General features: G+C 29.1%; 3 protein-coding genes across 5 annotated transcripts in view; 2 read left to right on the top strand and 1 right to left on the bottom strand.

Moving 5' to 3' along the window:
- Positions 1-8,014, top strand: part of lost (methenyltetrahydrofolate synthase domain-containing protein lost) — a 68,576-nt gene extending 60,562 nt beyond the window's left edge. The window contains exon 12 of the mRNA XM_075372415.1: positions 4,746-8,014. Within this exon, the coding sequence (XP_075228530.1) occupies positions 4,746-4,898 (153 nt within the window). The 3' untranslated portion in view covers positions 4,899-8,014. The remainder of the gene's footprint in view (positions 1-4,745) is intronic.
- A 553-nt stretch (positions 8,015-8,567) lies between these two features.
- Positions 8,568-11,928, bottom strand: bic (bicaudal). The gene is made up of 2 exons (XM_075372428.1): positions 11,169-11,928; positions 8,568-8,756 (listed from the first exon to the last, which is right to left on the bottom strand). Exon 1 carries the CDS (start codon positions 11,758-11,760, stop codon positions 11,206-11,208), a length of 555 nt encoding a protein of 184 aa, XP_075228543.1. The 5' UTR covers positions 11,761-11,928; the 3' UTR covers positions 8,568-8,756; positions 11,169-11,205.
- A 524-nt stretch (positions 11,929-12,452) lies between these two features.
- The window catches only part of LOC142328590 (RCC1 domain-containing protein 1-like), a 69,633-nt gene continuing 64,758 nt past the window's right edge, over positions 12,453-17,327 (top strand). For 2 of the 3 annotated variants that reach the window (XM_075372379.1, XM_075372368.1), the window contains exon 1: positions 12,453-12,836. In XM_075372379.1, the coding sequence (XP_075228494.1) occupies positions 12,647-12,836 (190 nt within the window). In that variant the 5' untranslated portion in view covers positions 12,453-12,646. The remainder of the gene's footprint in view (positions 12,837-17,327) is intronic. The other variant, XM_075372389.1, reaches the window with a different exon arrangement.

Raw genomic sequence — 17,327 nt, 5'->3', positions numbered from 1 at the left:
CGCATCCTAGGCAATAAGAGTGCACTAGACGGGTAATGCTACTTCTAAGTAGTATTAATATAATTCAATGAACCAACCATAAATTTTTTTTGTGTTTGTGAAGCTTCTTTTATTATTTTAGTTTTAATCTTGTTGTTATCATAGTTTTCATTTAATTTTAACCTTATTAATATTCAAAAAGGCTTTCTTGTTATAGTTTTGATGTTGGTGATAACGAAAGTGTTTTTCACCCCCAAAAAAAAAATTCAGGCTTCGTCATTAAAGAATAGAATGTTTAAAATTTCTGTAGAAGCTGTAGTTTTTAGATAATTTATACACAATAAAGATGCCATTTAACTTGTTCTCTGCACACTTAAATATGTCAAATCTACTGGCAAAAAAGGAATTTTATATACTTCTATAAAGAAAGATGGATGGCTGACCACTAATTTTTCCTGTTGTAAGTACTACCTTCTTTAGAAAACATGTCAGAAGAGATTACAGTTTTCTTTGATTGAGGAACCCAAACAAATTTTATTTGATATTATTTTCATCATCACATAGGATTTTGTTCAAGAATGAATGAATGGTTGTTGGGAAAACAGACATTAGATTTGGCTTATTTTGTTTTCCAGTTTACTGTGCCACAAGTAGTTGCCTGTAACTCATGTAGCTTATTGAATAGTGTGGGATTGGATTATCCATCAATTACCCAAAAAAACTGAATGCCTTTATCAAAATAATGTCTTAAGTAATGTTATCACTATTGACCTCTTGACACATCAATACCATCCATAATCACCTGATATTTCAGTATCATTACAAACATTAAACTATTGCATTTAATTTATTTAAAATTGTTGTCCATATCTCCTCTGTACATAAAATCTAGCTAATTTAATGTATAAAATTTATCAAGCCACTCCACAAAATACAGAATTAAAGAACATTCTTGCCTTACTTTTTTTTTCATTAAAGTGCTTTAATGAAAAAAAAGAATGTCAACAAAAAAGCTTGAATTTCATGTGCAATAGTAAACAACCATAAACACAGTTAACTTGAGTTCTTTTATAAAATATTTCAGACAATGTAACTAAAATAATGTTGGCAACACTACAAAATGTGTATTCAAACCATTAATAATCACTACGAATATTTACATAGACGATACAGTATGTTTGAAATTGAAATATATGGATTTCGTCAAATATGAGTACATCGTATTTCCATACCAATATGGGTTTGGGACTTAATAATGATTATAACAATTCAAAAACACATGAATACCTCAAAAAAATTAAGAATTGTTTTAAGTCTAGGCCTATGTATTTTAGAAACTTTTTCCATTTTAATTAAAATTGTAATAAAGTTGTATGAATAAACAACTGCTAAATAAAATCCTAAATTAATTAAATAATCCTGCTAAATAAATTTCTTTTTTAAATAATTTTTGTTACATCTTGTCTTAATGGATTTTATACAAATATTACTCTGTATCAGTAATGAAATAGAACTAAATTAGCATAATATTTTTTTGGTTCATATATTTCATCAAGGTATAATTTTGTATATTGAAAGCACTATGATTTGAAGATTTTTTTTTAAAAATAAGTAACACCCTCATTCCAGTTTTTTATTATTGTTTTTGTTATATAACATTTCAAATGGTTTCAGATTTTGACATTGTGATAACAGCTGATAAATAAGGTTTTGATGTTTTAATGTTTTTTTTTTGAAGTTCCTATCCTAGAGAGAACGTACAGTGTATTTCCATTTTATATATTTAACATCACTAAGCAAAGTCTAGTCTTAAAGTGTTTTATTCTGGCTACTTGTTGCAAGAGACATCTACAAGCACATTAATCCCTTGCCAGTCTTTGTGGAATATTCTGATGTAGACGATTAGGGCCTTTGATGGATTATTCAGACAACTTTTGTCATGTTGTAATATTCCATTATTTTTTGTAGTTCTTTTTTAGTAGTATTCTGCAATGATAGATAATACTAGTTATTAGTTATAATACAGTGTAAAATGAGGGATTTTCAAGTGTATTTGATTGTAATCAGCTTCTGTGTAGTTTGTCTGTGAACGCAATATTTAAAATATTTATTATATAGTGAACTTCTTAAATATATCATTATAAGTATCTTGTGTGTAGGTAAAATTATAAAGCTAATTGTATAAATGTGTTGAAATTCTGCATATGTTTGTGTGTGATAAAATACATTTTGTATGCAAAAAATTTAAATTAATATTGGTTAATTAGTCAAAATACATACAGAAGAAACTGGTAAGCGGTTAAATAGATATAACCATAATAATATTCTGTAATTCAGTACTGGCAAATTCTGGGAGTAATTGAATTATAACAAGTTTTGCTCTTTTTTTCATATAGATGTTATAACTTAAATGGAATTTGTTGTGCTGATTCATTTCTTACTTTCTATTACATTACTTGCAGAATGTAGATTCTTTTTTGGGCTGTCTATAAAATTGCACTGTAAATGGAAAAATGTGGAATTTGTTCTTTATTTTATCTTTATAGGGCTCTCATTCTTTTACTTTACTCTTTAAGAAGGTTATATAACTTTAGACATTTAAATCTGAATTTTCAAAAAGAGTTCATTTTTGTGCTGCCAACAGTGATTCTTTTTGTGTGGAATACTCTAACAAATCAACTTCTTCAAAGTAAGATTTCAATTTGTCAGAAAATACTGCAAAGTGTTTAAATTTGCAAAGATTTTAAATTGCTTACAGTTATGTGAACAGCAACATCTTTTTTACTGTGTATATATTGAAATGAAAGAATCTTGCACTATCTAGGATTTTTAATCTTAGCTGGCAGGGAGTTGCAAGGTGCCTGCCAAGTGTTATACAAGGGGTGATTCAAAGTAAGGGCCAATGATTTATAAATAGCAATTGGTAGCACTGATTGCTTTGTGCATGTGCAGTAGATATAGTGGTTTGTATATAACCACTGCATTGCTGTTACAATGTGAAATTAGAAATCTATCACTGATCGAACTTTACAACTGGCAGGATTTGATATCACATTCATTTTATTTCTAAACACAAGTGAACATAATACCAAAATTCAGTCGGTGAAGGAAGGAAAATTGATGCAGTGGTGTTGTGAGTTTAAGGAAGGCTGTTCAAATGTTGACAATGAACAGAGAAGTGTTAGGCGTAATGATATTGTCACATGTGAATGCAAAAGTGAGAAAATCTGTTGCTTTATGATAAGCAATCTTTCACAACATTGTTGAGAATTGGACTGACACTAGCTATCATGAACATATTTTCAGCATAACAGTGCCAAAAATGTTGAAAAGTGCTCAAAGAATGACATCTACATGTGCAGTTTTTTCTTGACTGCTTTGAATTGTGTAAAATGTGGATTTCATACAATCCATGCAGTGGTCATTCCGGTTTACCTATGCAGAAAAAAATTCAAAAATTGCCTAATCCATGGCAAAACTGTATTTGGGACCAAAAGTGTGCACTTTTGATTGATTCTGGAACATTTATCACATCAAAAGTCTATTGTGAAACTTTTCTAAACTGCATCGTGCCATTCATAATTGACAGGGGATGCTGGGATCAAAAATTGTTCATAACATGGCTGCATGCACAACAGAAACAATTCAAAAATTCAGTTGGCAGATTTTTGATCATTCCCTTAGTCCTGATCTCGCGCCCAGTGATTACCATATCTGCCTACTCCTCAAAAACTATCTTTCATCTCGATCATCTGAGGAACATGAGTTGAATATCTTTGTGCAAAGTGGCTGTAATCCCAGCTAGTGGAATTTTGAGTGGGTTTGAAGAAGCTTGTTTCATGAAGTATTTGGAGTGAAATAATATAGAAAAATATACAAATATTTGAAACTATTCTTAAACTGTTATCATTCTTAATAGGCCATAATGAGCTGTTATAAAAAAATGACCAACCCACAGTTAACTAAAATCTGCTGTATCATCAGGTTTTATTTTAGTTTTGCTTTATTTCTTCATTTATACATAGTGAAGTGAATTTTAATTTATGCTTAACGAACTTGTCAGTAATTAAGTTAACAATGTCAAAAACAATTTTTGTGCATCATACCTCATAAGTTTCATTAATTAATGATACAGAACCTCTGACATAAAGTATTTCTTTAAAGTGAAACGTTGTGTATTATATAATCAGTTATGCTTTCTGCTTGGACTAAAATTGGTAGGCTTCATATTAAATTATATTTGTTTTGTGTTTTTCTGTATTTTTGCTAGTCCCTTTTTAATTTCAGTTTACTGTAAGTAATTAAAATGGATTTTTTAATAAAGTTATTACTTTTCATAAACTATTTTTAAAGGCGTTTTAGTTAAATTTATTCAAATTTTAAAAATTGTCTAAGTTAAATTACATAGAATGATTACATTATTTCCCTTTCCATAAGTGACATCTATAGTAAAATTTTCATCCTATTCTTAACAAATTCTGTTTCCAAAATAAAACTATCTAAATCAATGTGAGGGGAAACCATATCTTATATCCATTACAGTTATTACCTGTAATGGTATATGTTTCTGTTAGAAGAAAATAAGTTAATAATGTATTTAAATTGTATCAACAAATCTGTAATTATATTTGTCATATTTTGCAATTACAGCTTTTCAAATTTGTAATTAAAAAAAAAACTGCCATATTAGAACAATAACAAATTCCAATTGTTCAGATTCGCTTTTAATTATCGTTGAAGAATATTTTATTTTATAATTTTTCTAGGATATAACTGTTGCAATGGATGACATCATAGCAGCTCTTCAAGACCTTAAAGTAAAAGGTGAGGGAGAGGAAGATCCTAAGGATAGTCTTTGTGTTGAACCCGCTAATCCAGTTACTACAAGAATCGAAAGTACTGGAGTATCAGCTGTTTAGTAGTGGTTGTTGATCAAATTTGTCTGTTTAATACATTCTCATTTTTCTGTTTTGTTTTGGTTTATTTGAATTTGTGTACTGGTATCCTTCACTGAATTCATTTTCTTAAAACAACACGAATCGTAGATTTTATGAATTTTTTTTGGTATAAGAAAATTCTTTGTAAAATCGAGGATTTATTAAATGTAACTTAAATATTAGTAAAAAAAAGGATTTGGTACAAATTTTTTGTTAAATCTGAAAAGCAAAATTGTTAGTTTCGTTTTACATCTGATAAGTTTTATGTATTGTATGGTGTCATAGCAATTACACTTTTATTAACTTTTAATAAATTACCCTTATTTGTTTATATTTATGCCTACAGTATTGATAAGTTCAGTTGGCAAGAGATGTTTTTTTATTTAAAGAAAAATTATTTGATGTATAAATGGAATTTATATAATTTATTGTTGCGCGATGTATAGTCATTACAAAATAGTGAATTTTATTATAACATTTCAGTATTAATGATGAAATGAAGGTGAGTTATCTTTTTTAGTTTAATTGGTTTTGTTTTTTTTACAACTTTATTCAGTACAAATGAGAATAAGGCTGATGTATTCATATTATATAGATGTATAATTTATTGATAATACATGTAACTAGGCATTTAAAGTGGGTTCAATGCCTGATTTGAAGTCTAGTCTAAAGTTAATAATATATATATTTTACACATACACACAGAGAGAAAGAGAGAGAGAGAGAGAGTATGATATAATTTAATTTTTTGTTAGACATGAAAGTTTTTATTTTTAACTATAATAAATTTTCAAAACTGTTATATTGAAATGAAGGAATCAGTACACCACAATTTTGTTCATTTATATAGAGGGTAATTTTTAATTTTTTGTTTTGATTATGTAAAATTTTTTTGCTATTTTCAGTTTACCTTTTTTTTTAGATATAAATTCCTTATCACAAAGTATTTCAGTTGATTTAGTTTTATGAAAAGATTAACAATTTTTTGATTGAGTGAATTTTTTAAATACACTCTGATTTATAATTAAGCGAACATTGTTATTCGTTTTTACTTGCTCTGTTGATGAAATCGGTAATTTTTTTTTGTTAAAATTGGGAATATTATATTAATAGAACCAAAATAATATTTTACTGCTAATAATAATGGTGAAATGACAAGATTCATTTTTAAAAAAGTTGAAGTTTTATAAATTTTTACATCATATGTTTATCATGAGCCTTTAATGATTGATTATAAAAGTTTGCTAAGGTCCATTTAAATGAATTATGGGCAAAATATTTTTATATGAAAATATAGTTAATAATTTTTATATACTGTATTATTGTAATATATATTTTCTTTTTTTTATAAAAATTATTTGTAATGTAAGGTAAATGCCATAGTTTTTTTTTTTAGTATTTCATCTATATCCAGATTCTCATTTTTTTCTTGCTCTTTACTGCAAGATTTTTTGCCCCTTATTGTAATAGTCTACTGAAAGCTTGTAATTTATTTTACCATCTCGCTCATAAAGGAACCTGGGTGTAGGTTGTTATACTAAAATATTATATAAAATAAGTGTTAAAATATTACATAGTTCAGATAAATTGAATCATAGTCATTAAAACAGTTCTTTGACATATTGGAAGTTGAAATACAAAAACTTTTATCTAGTGAAAATGTAAGTGATATTTTTAACTTACAAGTTACATCGAAATCAAAAGTGAATTACATTTTTTTTTCCAAATCGGATCATTTAAAATTATTTATATTTTTCTTGTGCAGTGTCGTGATGGAATTGATGAATATAGGAAAAGAATCTTGAGTGTAATATTGAAAAATATCAAACATAATTAATTTCTAATTTATATTTCTGTTTTTACCAATAGTAATTGTAGAACTATAGAAATTTATTTATAAAAGCTGTGATTTATATGTTATTTACTGCTTGTTATATATTAAGTAAGCTCATTCTTTTTATATAGCTATATTATAGTATAAGTACTGCAGTCTATATATACTCATTCATTGTAATTATTATTAATATTGTGATAAATTTCTTCCATGACTATAATGGTGTTGTGTAAAGTTTTTTGATGATTATATTACTTAATTTTTTATGCAAGTGTCAGCACAATTAATTATATAGTTAATTTGTTCATTTAGAATGATTGATTGATTTTGTGTGTGTGTATATGCATCCATTAATTTCATAATTTCAGCAGGCTCTAAGACAATATTATCAAGTAATAATGTTTATTAATCTACACTTCAGGGTTTTTGTTAGGTAAATTCTGTGCTGCTATTGTCTGAAAAGAATTGTTAAATTATTAAAAAGATGACTTTTTCTGAAGAGTGCAGTTTGAAGATTTTATTCATTTTCTGTTAATTTGTTTACCAGCATTAATATTGCTTTTTTCTGAAACATTTTATAGTTTTTCCTTTTCTCCAAAAGTTTAAATTACTTGGATAGAAAATCTAACACACACACACACACACACACAAGTTAAAATAATTGTATCAACTACTTGTTGCCTTATAACAATAATCAGTAATGCTATATGTCTAAAGAATTAAGTTGAAAAGTTATTTAAATACATCTGTCACCAGGATTCTGTATTAATGTAATATAGCAATTATTTATCTTTATTATTTTATGATTTAATAATGTTTAAATTTTTATTCTAAGTAAGACTGCTACAGTTATAAAGTCATTTTGACTGTTACAATGAGGAAAATTTATATAAGATTGGTAATTCCTTAGATAAAAAGTGTTAATGTATTTACAATTTATTCAAAGATTTGTTTGTATTCATTTAACATAGAAATCATTTGCAAAAATAAGATGGTTAGTATTTTATTAACATTGAAATCGATTAATCTGCATAAATTTGTATATTATTTGTATTAATTTTCAGTTGTAATTTTCCATATTAATCGTTTTCCCTTTCTTTAACTACCTAACAACTTTAATCCTGCCTTAAAGTTTTTTCTTAATTTACCAAAGTACTACTAATTCAGTTTTGTGATGACAATGAATTAAAACAAATTGTAAATTTTAGTTTGTAAGTAAAAATTGTAATTTATTTTGTATTTATTAAACTGTTTCTTGTAGTAACATGTGCTTCAATTGCTAAACAAATCCCTTGCCAATTTAAGTGTTTAAAATAATGCGGAGACCGTCTGAAAAAGCCACACGAGTGTGCTTTTGACATGTTTGGTTTGTCACTATACTTTTCTGTATTTGAAGTCTGGTATAAAATATTAGTGAGACGTTCTCACTATGAAGTGGATGCTCAAAGATCCAGTAAGGAGTGTCATCCCATATCAGCAGTTGCGACATGAATCATTTGATGTGGTATATATTTGGAAATGATTTGTCATTTTCTTGCCTGATAACTAGAAATATTTCTGTGCAGCTGTTTTCTTTTTTTTTAGTGATTTTCAAGAAAGAAAAACTCCAAATGTAGTGCAATTGAAGAAAAATGAAATGAAACAAGGAAAACAACTTATAACAAAAAATATAATTCTGTATAATAGAACATATATTCATTACTTAACAGTCAAGTAACTGAACTAATCTAAACATGGTATAACTCAATAATAAGAATAAGAACATTACATTCCAACTGTAAAGAAATAAATGTAAAGAAATAAAACATACTTCAAAATGTAGCCCATCTACTGTTATATTTAATAATAAAACAAAAATATTAATTATAAATTTACAATAGTTTAACTGTATCCACAGAAGCTCTACAAGAGCAATAACTGAGAAAAACAAAACAGGGTCTAGAAAAAATTTGTCTTTCCCAAATCTTAAGATGAAGGTGGGTGCAGAATGTTCACACCAGGGCCCACTGAAACAGAAAAATTAAGCTATAAATATTAAACTATGGAAACTGTGTAATACTGTATAATATTAAACTGTGTCTTCAGGCACAGAGTAGTAATACCAGGGTGGATCCCTTTTGAAAAAGCTTTTTCAAAAGTACTTGAACTTTTCAAAAGTTAAAGTACTTTTTCAAAAATAAAAATAAGGAACCTTATTTTTCAATATAGTTCCTTAAATGGAAAGGCACACATCTCTATGTGTGTGGAACCCACCAACATATGTGTGGACGGCCAACATTAAGGGAGTGTTGAGAGTATGCAAATAATGTTTGATACTGATGTCATCAGCAAGGTGGGTTCCACACACACACACACAGATGTCTGGATGACATCCTATTACCGCTTTTGAATCTCCTTTGAAAAAGGAGAGGCATTTCTGGAGTTAAAGTATGGAGTGAATGGTAAATAGCATATCATGAATGTGAGGTGCAATGAATCAGCCTTTCCATTTAATGGTCTTAATGTTGGCAGTCATCATTGACACTGGTCTCTGCATCGTTGGCAAGAAATTGTGTGGGTAATTCATTATGCAATGGATGATGATCTACCTCCTGCTACTGATTCTGGAACATGGCCTACAGGCATGGCTGGCTGGCCAAAATTTGCTAACCTTGACACACATTTACTAACCACATCACATTTTTACTGTTCTTCCACATTCTGGTTTACATTTTTTGAATGACCCTCATAAATCTTTTTTTTGAGTTCTTTCATCATCAAATGAATACCGCTTAAAGTAAAAAGATATGAAAAGATAATATCAGCAGTTAAGAAAGTAACAAATTTTTTTTTCAAGTAGTTTATATGCTGATAAGAAAAGGGGAATTCAAGTAGTTTATATGCTGATAAGAAAAGGGGAATCTTCCTTTCAAGAATATCAACTTCAGTTTTGTCAAGCTTGTAACTTAAGTGTATTATTAAAATTTTGTTTTAACCTCAACTACTAAATCTTTGTATACATATTCTGAACTGTTTCAGAATGAATCTGTGTTAGGGAACACATGTTTTAATTTTAAAATACTACATTTAGAAACTTATTAAAACCATGTGGCTGATTTGTAAAAATAAGGTTCAGAATTTGTTTTTCCTGAAGATTTTTTTTCTTTCATTTTTCCTTCTGAACTGCTAACATGAGTATCATTGCTATGGCAATTATGGGATCAATAATTACTTTTGCTGCAAAACCCTAATTATTACAAGGGAAAATTAAGAAGTGCCACAAAACACATTGCAATAATAGTGTTCTTTCAAATGAGTTTGAAGCAATTATAAAGGACCACTATTTGTTTGTATTTCAAACAAATACCACCATAAAAAATAATGGTGGTGCTATTACACATTAGTACCACAACACTAAAAAATATTTGTGATGTTCCAAAAATGCTTTATGGAAGCATGATACACATGTGATACTAAAAGCAGTATTTAAAAAAATAAAAGATCCTTCAGATTGAGAAAAATAAGGATGTCCAACATATATCCATAAGCCATACTTGCAAAGGTATAGTAACAATTACAGGACAAGTGTTTTTGCCATCAATGTATTGCTCTTCACAGCACAGTAATTGAAGGAAAAAACTAACATTTATTCCTAGTATGTAAGATAGTGACAACATCACTACATTTTTTTACAAATTTTTCAAAGGCTATTAAAAATATCCACTAACAGATGTTAACTATTAACAAAGACCTAATAACTATAAACTATTAATCACGACCTAATGATTAGCTCTACAGAAATATAATTTTAGTTTTCATTGAAATATTAGCTAAAATCTAACAAGATTCACTAAGTAATTAAATGCTTGTTACAGCACATAAATGACATTTATTTATGAGTTTTATAAATACTGCTTATCATACAATAGTTTAACACTATGTGGCTGAAGATAATGTAGCTGTGCTTAGCTTATGAAAATGTTTGAGATGTATACAATTTCAGATTGTTTCATTCAAAAACTGAGTATGTTTGACAAATTCAATATCATATGACAATAATAACAAAACAAATTTAATGCACCTTACAAACCATAAATAGGATACTTGCATTACAATAACACTCCTAACTAAATAATTCAATCATTTATTAGTTTCTGAATAGAAAATACATTTATTTATTTTATTTTTTTAAAGTTCTATCTGTACCTGAATAACAATTATGAATTACTGCACAACAACCAGATTAATTTAAAATTTGAGTAAATGTCAAAACGTTTTTTTATCAGTTATCTAGTTTCTTTGCTGAAGATGAGTTCATTTTAGAAAAAAATATTGATCTCAGAAGCATAGCACATCTTTAAATTCTTAAATATTTAATTTAAAATGAAATACTTGCAGATCACAGTACTACTTTACAAACTTGTTAAATGTTAACTGACCTTTAATAAACCAGTCCATGGGAAATAAGCAATATAATTAATTAGTAGATTTTTCCTTAGATTCAGCCTCTGTAACTGGAGCTGTATTCTCCTTCCCTTCACCTGCAGAGTCTTTCTCTGCTGTAACACTAACTGGTACCTCTTCCTTGCTAGGTTCATCAAAATTTTCAACCAGTTCTGGAACTTCATCATCTTCTTCGATGGTAGCCTTACCACCTCCGGCACTACTAGCAACACTAGTTGCCAAACGTTTCAGTTGGGTCAAACCTTCAGGACCAAGCTGACTAAGGATACCTGGTAACATTTCAGTGATTTGTTTATTCTCTCCGTGTCCAGTAATTGCAAAGGTGTTCGCAGCCAACGAAGCTTGAGCTTTAGGGTTGTTGAAATGTATGACTGTCCCATCATCCTTTATCATATTTACCTCTTCTATTCCAGGTATGGTATTAACTGAAAGCTTCTTTAGGGAACTCTGAAGTTTTTTATCATCAGTTGCCGCAGTAGCATGGACTACCTTCTTTTTCCTTCGAGGTGTTCCTTTCCCTCCAATACGAACTTGGGCCTGGAGTTTCCGCAGCTTTTCTTGATTCATTTTAGACCCTGAACGTTTAAATTACACGACTAGTACTTAAATGAATATCTTTTAATTCAATACACGATTTATAAAATGTAATAAACTCATTTATAAAGTGGTAATAACGAAAACAAATTTTCCCGACACACGTGTTCCTTCGGAAACCACAAGTAAAGAATGAAATGGATGCCACCAATATGACCAACCATTTCATTCTACATTTGGAGTAAGTTCAGAAATAAAAAACGACGAAACAATTTTAAATTTACATTTTTACAAATAAAGAATATGATGGTAACGGTACAATTACTGATTAAATAATGTCTTTGATTTTTGTCGCGTATTACAGTTGGTGCATTTAATTTAAATGAGGTAATGTACTTTATATTGTTGTAATTTTAACAATGAGTACATCTTCAATGTTATGTGTTTATATAGGTTTTTTGTATTTTTTTTAATGAAAAAATACTCATAAATGGGGGATTTATATACTGAATATGGAGCGTTCATTGACATAAAAAATTACTTTTTTTGTAAATTAGAAGAGTAGGAAAAACTTCAGTATGTCTAAGAAAATATGTCATGACATTTTTAATGTGTATCAATTCCATTTTAGTTATAAGTTAGAAATTCTTTTTTTACACATTGCATATATTCCAAGATAAGATGAATGTATGAAACTTATACAGAAGGCTGTGTCTCTACCGGTATGTTTGTTTTGCGTTATAACCTTTTCGATGCGGTCGTTTGATGAGTGTACGATGAAAATATTTTGTTCACTTGTAGTGAATTATTTGATTGTAGGAATCCAAGTGGGTTGTTTCTTATGATGGTGTGTTGTATAAGTAACATGCTTTTTCACGAGACTTAGGTTGGCAAACATATTTATCACACGGTTTGAAAAATGATTTACGTTAGCGGCTTTAGTAAATGTTTAGAAGAGATATCTGTAAGTCTGGCCAATAGTTCATTTAATTCGGAGCTTGAAAACTCGGGCTGTTTTTTAAAAAATATAAACGTAATGTTGCCTAAAGTTAATTGTGATCTTGTTTCAGAAATAACATTTTCTTGGAGTCATCTGCTTATAATATCCGGTAAGATGTGTAGTTTATGTAGTATACATTTTGACTACATATTTACAGTGGCATGGGTAGCGACATGAGAGAGCAGCCGTGGTTTCATATATTTATATTTTTTGCTACTATTGTATCTATTAAATAGTTTTAAAATGGCTCTCTATGGTCTGGAAGTTCTAGCCATATATGATCCAATAAAAATTGTTTCCTCAGTTTGCTTTCACATTATTCAAAGACTTTATTCATCTTTTCATACATCTCTTCTATGATTTTTTCCCCAAAACTTCTCCTAATGAGCTCTTTTTTCTGTTCATGATGTGTTAATTATATTTTCTTAGGACTTCTGTAGCCTTCCTGCTCATATTTTAAATGTTAAAATTGGGGGTGATAGTTCTTTTACTTTTATAAATGCAGATTCACAATTGAGCACTTTCACAATAGTATTGAGTTCTCCATTCTTAAAGTCCTTCCAGTCCTGTAAGCCTAAAAATAAAGTCTGCTACTTAATTTAATTTTAATATTATACTACTTTTGCCATTGCTATTGTAATAAAGTTTTTTTTTTGTCTTCAGTCATTTGACTGGTTTGATGCGGCTCTCCAAGATTCCCTATCTAGTGCTAGTCGTTTCATTTCAATATACCCACTACATCCTACATCCTTAACAATTTGTTTTACACATTCCAAACATTGTCTGCCTGCACAATTTTTCCCATCTACCTATCTCTCCAATATCAAAGCAACTATTCCAAAATGATTTAATACGTGGCCTATAAAGTCTATCTCTTCTTTTAACTATATTTTTCCAACTGCTTCTTTCTTCATCTATTTGCCGCAATACCTCTTCATTTGTCACTTTATCCAATCATCTGATTTTTAACATTCTCCTATAGCACCACATTTCAAAAGCTTCTAATCTTTTCTTCTCAGATACTCCGATTGTCCAAGTTTCACTTCCATATAAAGCAACACTCCAAACATACACTTTCAAAAATCTTTTCCTGACATTTAAATTAATTTTTGATGTAAACAAATTATATTTCTTACTGAAGGCTCGTTTAGCTTGTGCTATTCGGCATTTTATATCGCTCCTGCTTCGTCCATCTTTAGTAATTCTACTTCCCAAATAAAAAATTCTTCTACCTCCATAATCTTTTCTCCTCCTATTTTCACATTCAGTGGTCCATCTTTGTTATTTCTAGTACATTTCATTACTTTTGTTTTGTTCTTGTTTATTTTCATGCGATAGTTCTTGCGTACGACTTCATCTATGCCGTTCATTGTTTCTTCTAAATCCTTTTTACTCTCGGCTAGAATTACAATATCATCAGCAAATCGTAGCATCTTTATCTTTTCACCTTGTACTGTTACTCTGAATCTAAATTGTTCTTTAACATCATTAACTGCTAGTTCCATGTAAAGATTAAAAAGTAACTGAGATAGGGAAATTTTTAAATGCTGAACATTTTATTCCAGTCTACGTTATCGAATGCCTTTTCTAGGTCTATAAACGCTGTTGGTTTGTTTTTCTTTAATCTTTCTTCTACTATTAATCTGAGCCCTAAAATTGCTTCCCTTGTCCCTATACTTTTCCTGAATCCAAATTGGTCTTCTCCTAACACTTCTTCCACTCTCCTCTCAATTCTTCTCTATAGAATTCTAGTTAAGATTTTTGATGCATGACTAGTTAAACTAATTGTTCTGTATTCTTCACATTTATCTGCCCCTGCTTTCTTTGGTATCATGACTATAACACTTTTTTTTGCAGTCTGACTGAAATTCCCCTTTTTCATAAATATTACACACCAGTCTGTATAATCTATCAATCGCTTCCTCATAAAGATATAAAAAATGAATTTATATATATTTTTATATTAAATTTACACCACAATCCTATTATCTATAATTCCAAGTTTTTATTATTACTGGCTCCATCCTAAGGATCCTACAGATACTTTAAGTTTTCAGTTTCACCAGTTTTTATTAACCTTTATTTAAATTTCTTTTTCCAAATGTTAAACATTTTACTCTGCCATTCGGTAAATGTGTAATAAAAACTTGGAAATATGTTTGTGTAGAAACCTAATTAATATTTTGCATTAAATATAAATGATTAACTGCATTAAGTAACATTTTTCTATACTTCAATAATTTAATTTATACAGTAAACTTGCATTGCAATTGCCTAAATTATATGCGTTATAAAAAACAAATTATTATATTTCAGTGATTTTTAACTTTTACCTGATATAAATGTTTTTCAATTTAAAAAATTTTTTTACATTTAAAAAAAGTGAATTATTTTTCTAAAAACACTTATTTGTTATCATATTATGAAAGATAAATTTATAAAAAAAAGGCACCCAGTTAAAACTAAAAATGAATAAATTAAGATTTTTTAAAATTGTTATTTAAAAAAATATTTTCAGGTTCTTATTTATTATAATGGTACCACTTTGGTTAGAGGGTTCTATATATTAGGCCTGTAAATTTATGATGGCTTTTTGGAATAAAGTAGAAACACAAAATTAGAAATTGAATTATTTATTCAAATTAACCTAACCTACAAAAATCTAACAACATGGGATCAAAAATCTAACCATTCATCACAACATGGGAGATCCCAAATTCTAAGTTCACACATTTTACTTATAAGTTCATATTAACTTTAACAAATATTTTTATTTTATTATCTTACTGATAAGAAGTAGAAAGTAGTTATTTAACTCGTCATCAGTCGTACTGGTTATAATCTCCCAACGATAGTGGCGCCATTATAACATGGAAGTACCTATTTTCATCTTTGTATTAAACTAGCCAAGTTTTTTAAAAAAAACATTTTTATAAAATCATACATCTCTTGCACATGTTTCCAGTACTTGGTAAACTTTTTTAAGTGCTGTAGAAATAGATTACAAATTGTAGGAAAACATTTATCCAAACTTTTGTTTAGGCCTAAAGATTTTCCTTGGATCTTTATTATTCATGAAACTAGTGTAAGAAACATGCCGTTTTTTCATCAGTGTTTCTTATTCTAAAATAAAGTAAAAGCATTTAAAAGTAAAATAGTAAATGTAATTAAATCTAGTAAAATTTAAATCAAAACAGTTAATATTTGTCATACAGAGTAAAACAAGAAACCAAATGCTGATAGTACATGACATTTTTATGTTTATGTTATTCAGCCAAGATTCAGATTGTAATGCATAGGTTGATGATATTTTAGGTAGTGATGGATCAAAGTTAAGACATGAATTCTTGAACTTGGTTAGATGTTTGTGAATTTTAATGTACAAGGGACATTCAGTAATTAAAGAGACAAATTGATGCAGAAAAAACTGAATTTTTACAAAAAGAGACTTTTACTATTTCTCAACATAATACCCACCAATATTGATACACTTGTCCCAACGATGATCTAGTTTTTTTTTATACCAGATTCAAAGAAGTTTTTGTCTTGTTGTTTGAGCCACTTTCCCACAAATTCTTTGACCTCCTCTTTGTTGAACTTGTTTCCATGTAATGCCTTCTTGAGTGAACCAAACAAATGAAAATCTGAGGAGCCAAATCTGGACTGTAGGGAGGATGTGGTACTATCTCTAACCCATTTTTCCAGTGGTTTCTTAGGTCAGCTGAGCGGTGTGAGGGCAAGCATTGACATGTAGAGCAATATCACGCCTTTTCTTTGAGATCGCAACGTTTTTCTCTCATTGCTGGCTTTACTTTTTTAATGAGCACGCTGATTTTCCAAATAATCACATAAGACAACACCTTGAGCATTCCAAAAGACAGTCAACATGAGTTTTCCACAGATGCTTGCGTTCTGAATTTCTTTTAGACAGGTGAGCTGGTGTGCTTCCATTTCATGCTTTATCTTTTGGACTGTGGTTCAAAATGGTGAACCCAAGTTTCATCACACTTTAAAATCTTGTTTAGAAAAGGGTCACCTTCTGGAAAAAGGGTCAGTCTTCACGAACAATGTTGTCAATGCGGGTTTTAAGCGAAGGAGTTATCACCTCAACTGGCCGGCCAAGACGTTGTTTGTCAGTCACTGAGGTTTGACCGTTTTTGAACAGTTCTACCCATTTATAAAAATTTCCATGCTTCATACATCTTTCACCATACTGTAAAGTAATTTGAGAAAAGATTTTATCTGGTTTTTCACCTTCAGAAAGCAAAAAAACAGATCACTGAACGTTTTTTAACTAATGTAGAAACTTCAAGCAGATACGCCATCATTAAATGCAATATTGAGGTTATAAACAAAACAATTTTGTCAGTCTGCTGTTCTCAGCTCATCCCAGTGATGACAACCTAAAGTCATGAAAGTACAAAACTCTATGATATTCTTATTCATCTAGGATATTCTTATTCATCATTAATCCAAATGAAGGACTTAGATTTTTTCAATTTATTAATGAAGTGCTGTTGAGCTGTATGAGTTTTATCAGCTAACAAAACAAGACGCTGGGCTCGTAAAAGAATGTCCTTATAACTTTGGAATTGTAAAC

Source organism: Lycorma delicatula, chromosome 1 (genome assembly GCF_047948215.1).
Source record: "Lycorma delicatula isolate Av1 chromosome 1, ASM4794821v1, whole genome shotgun sequence".
In the NCBI taxonomy this organism is placed as follows: Eukaryota; Metazoa; Arthropoda; class Insecta; order Hemiptera; family Fulgoridae; genus Lycorma; species Lycorma delicatula.
The sequence above is the reverse complement of the archived record's forward strand: the minus strand, read 5'-3'. Positions and strand labels throughout refer to the sequence as shown.

Excerpts from the sequence above, each read along its gene's own strand:
- bic (XM_075372428.1), bottom strand. The coding sequence starts at position 11,760 with ATGAATCAAGAAAAGCTGCGGAAACTCCAGGCCCAAGTTCGTATTGGA.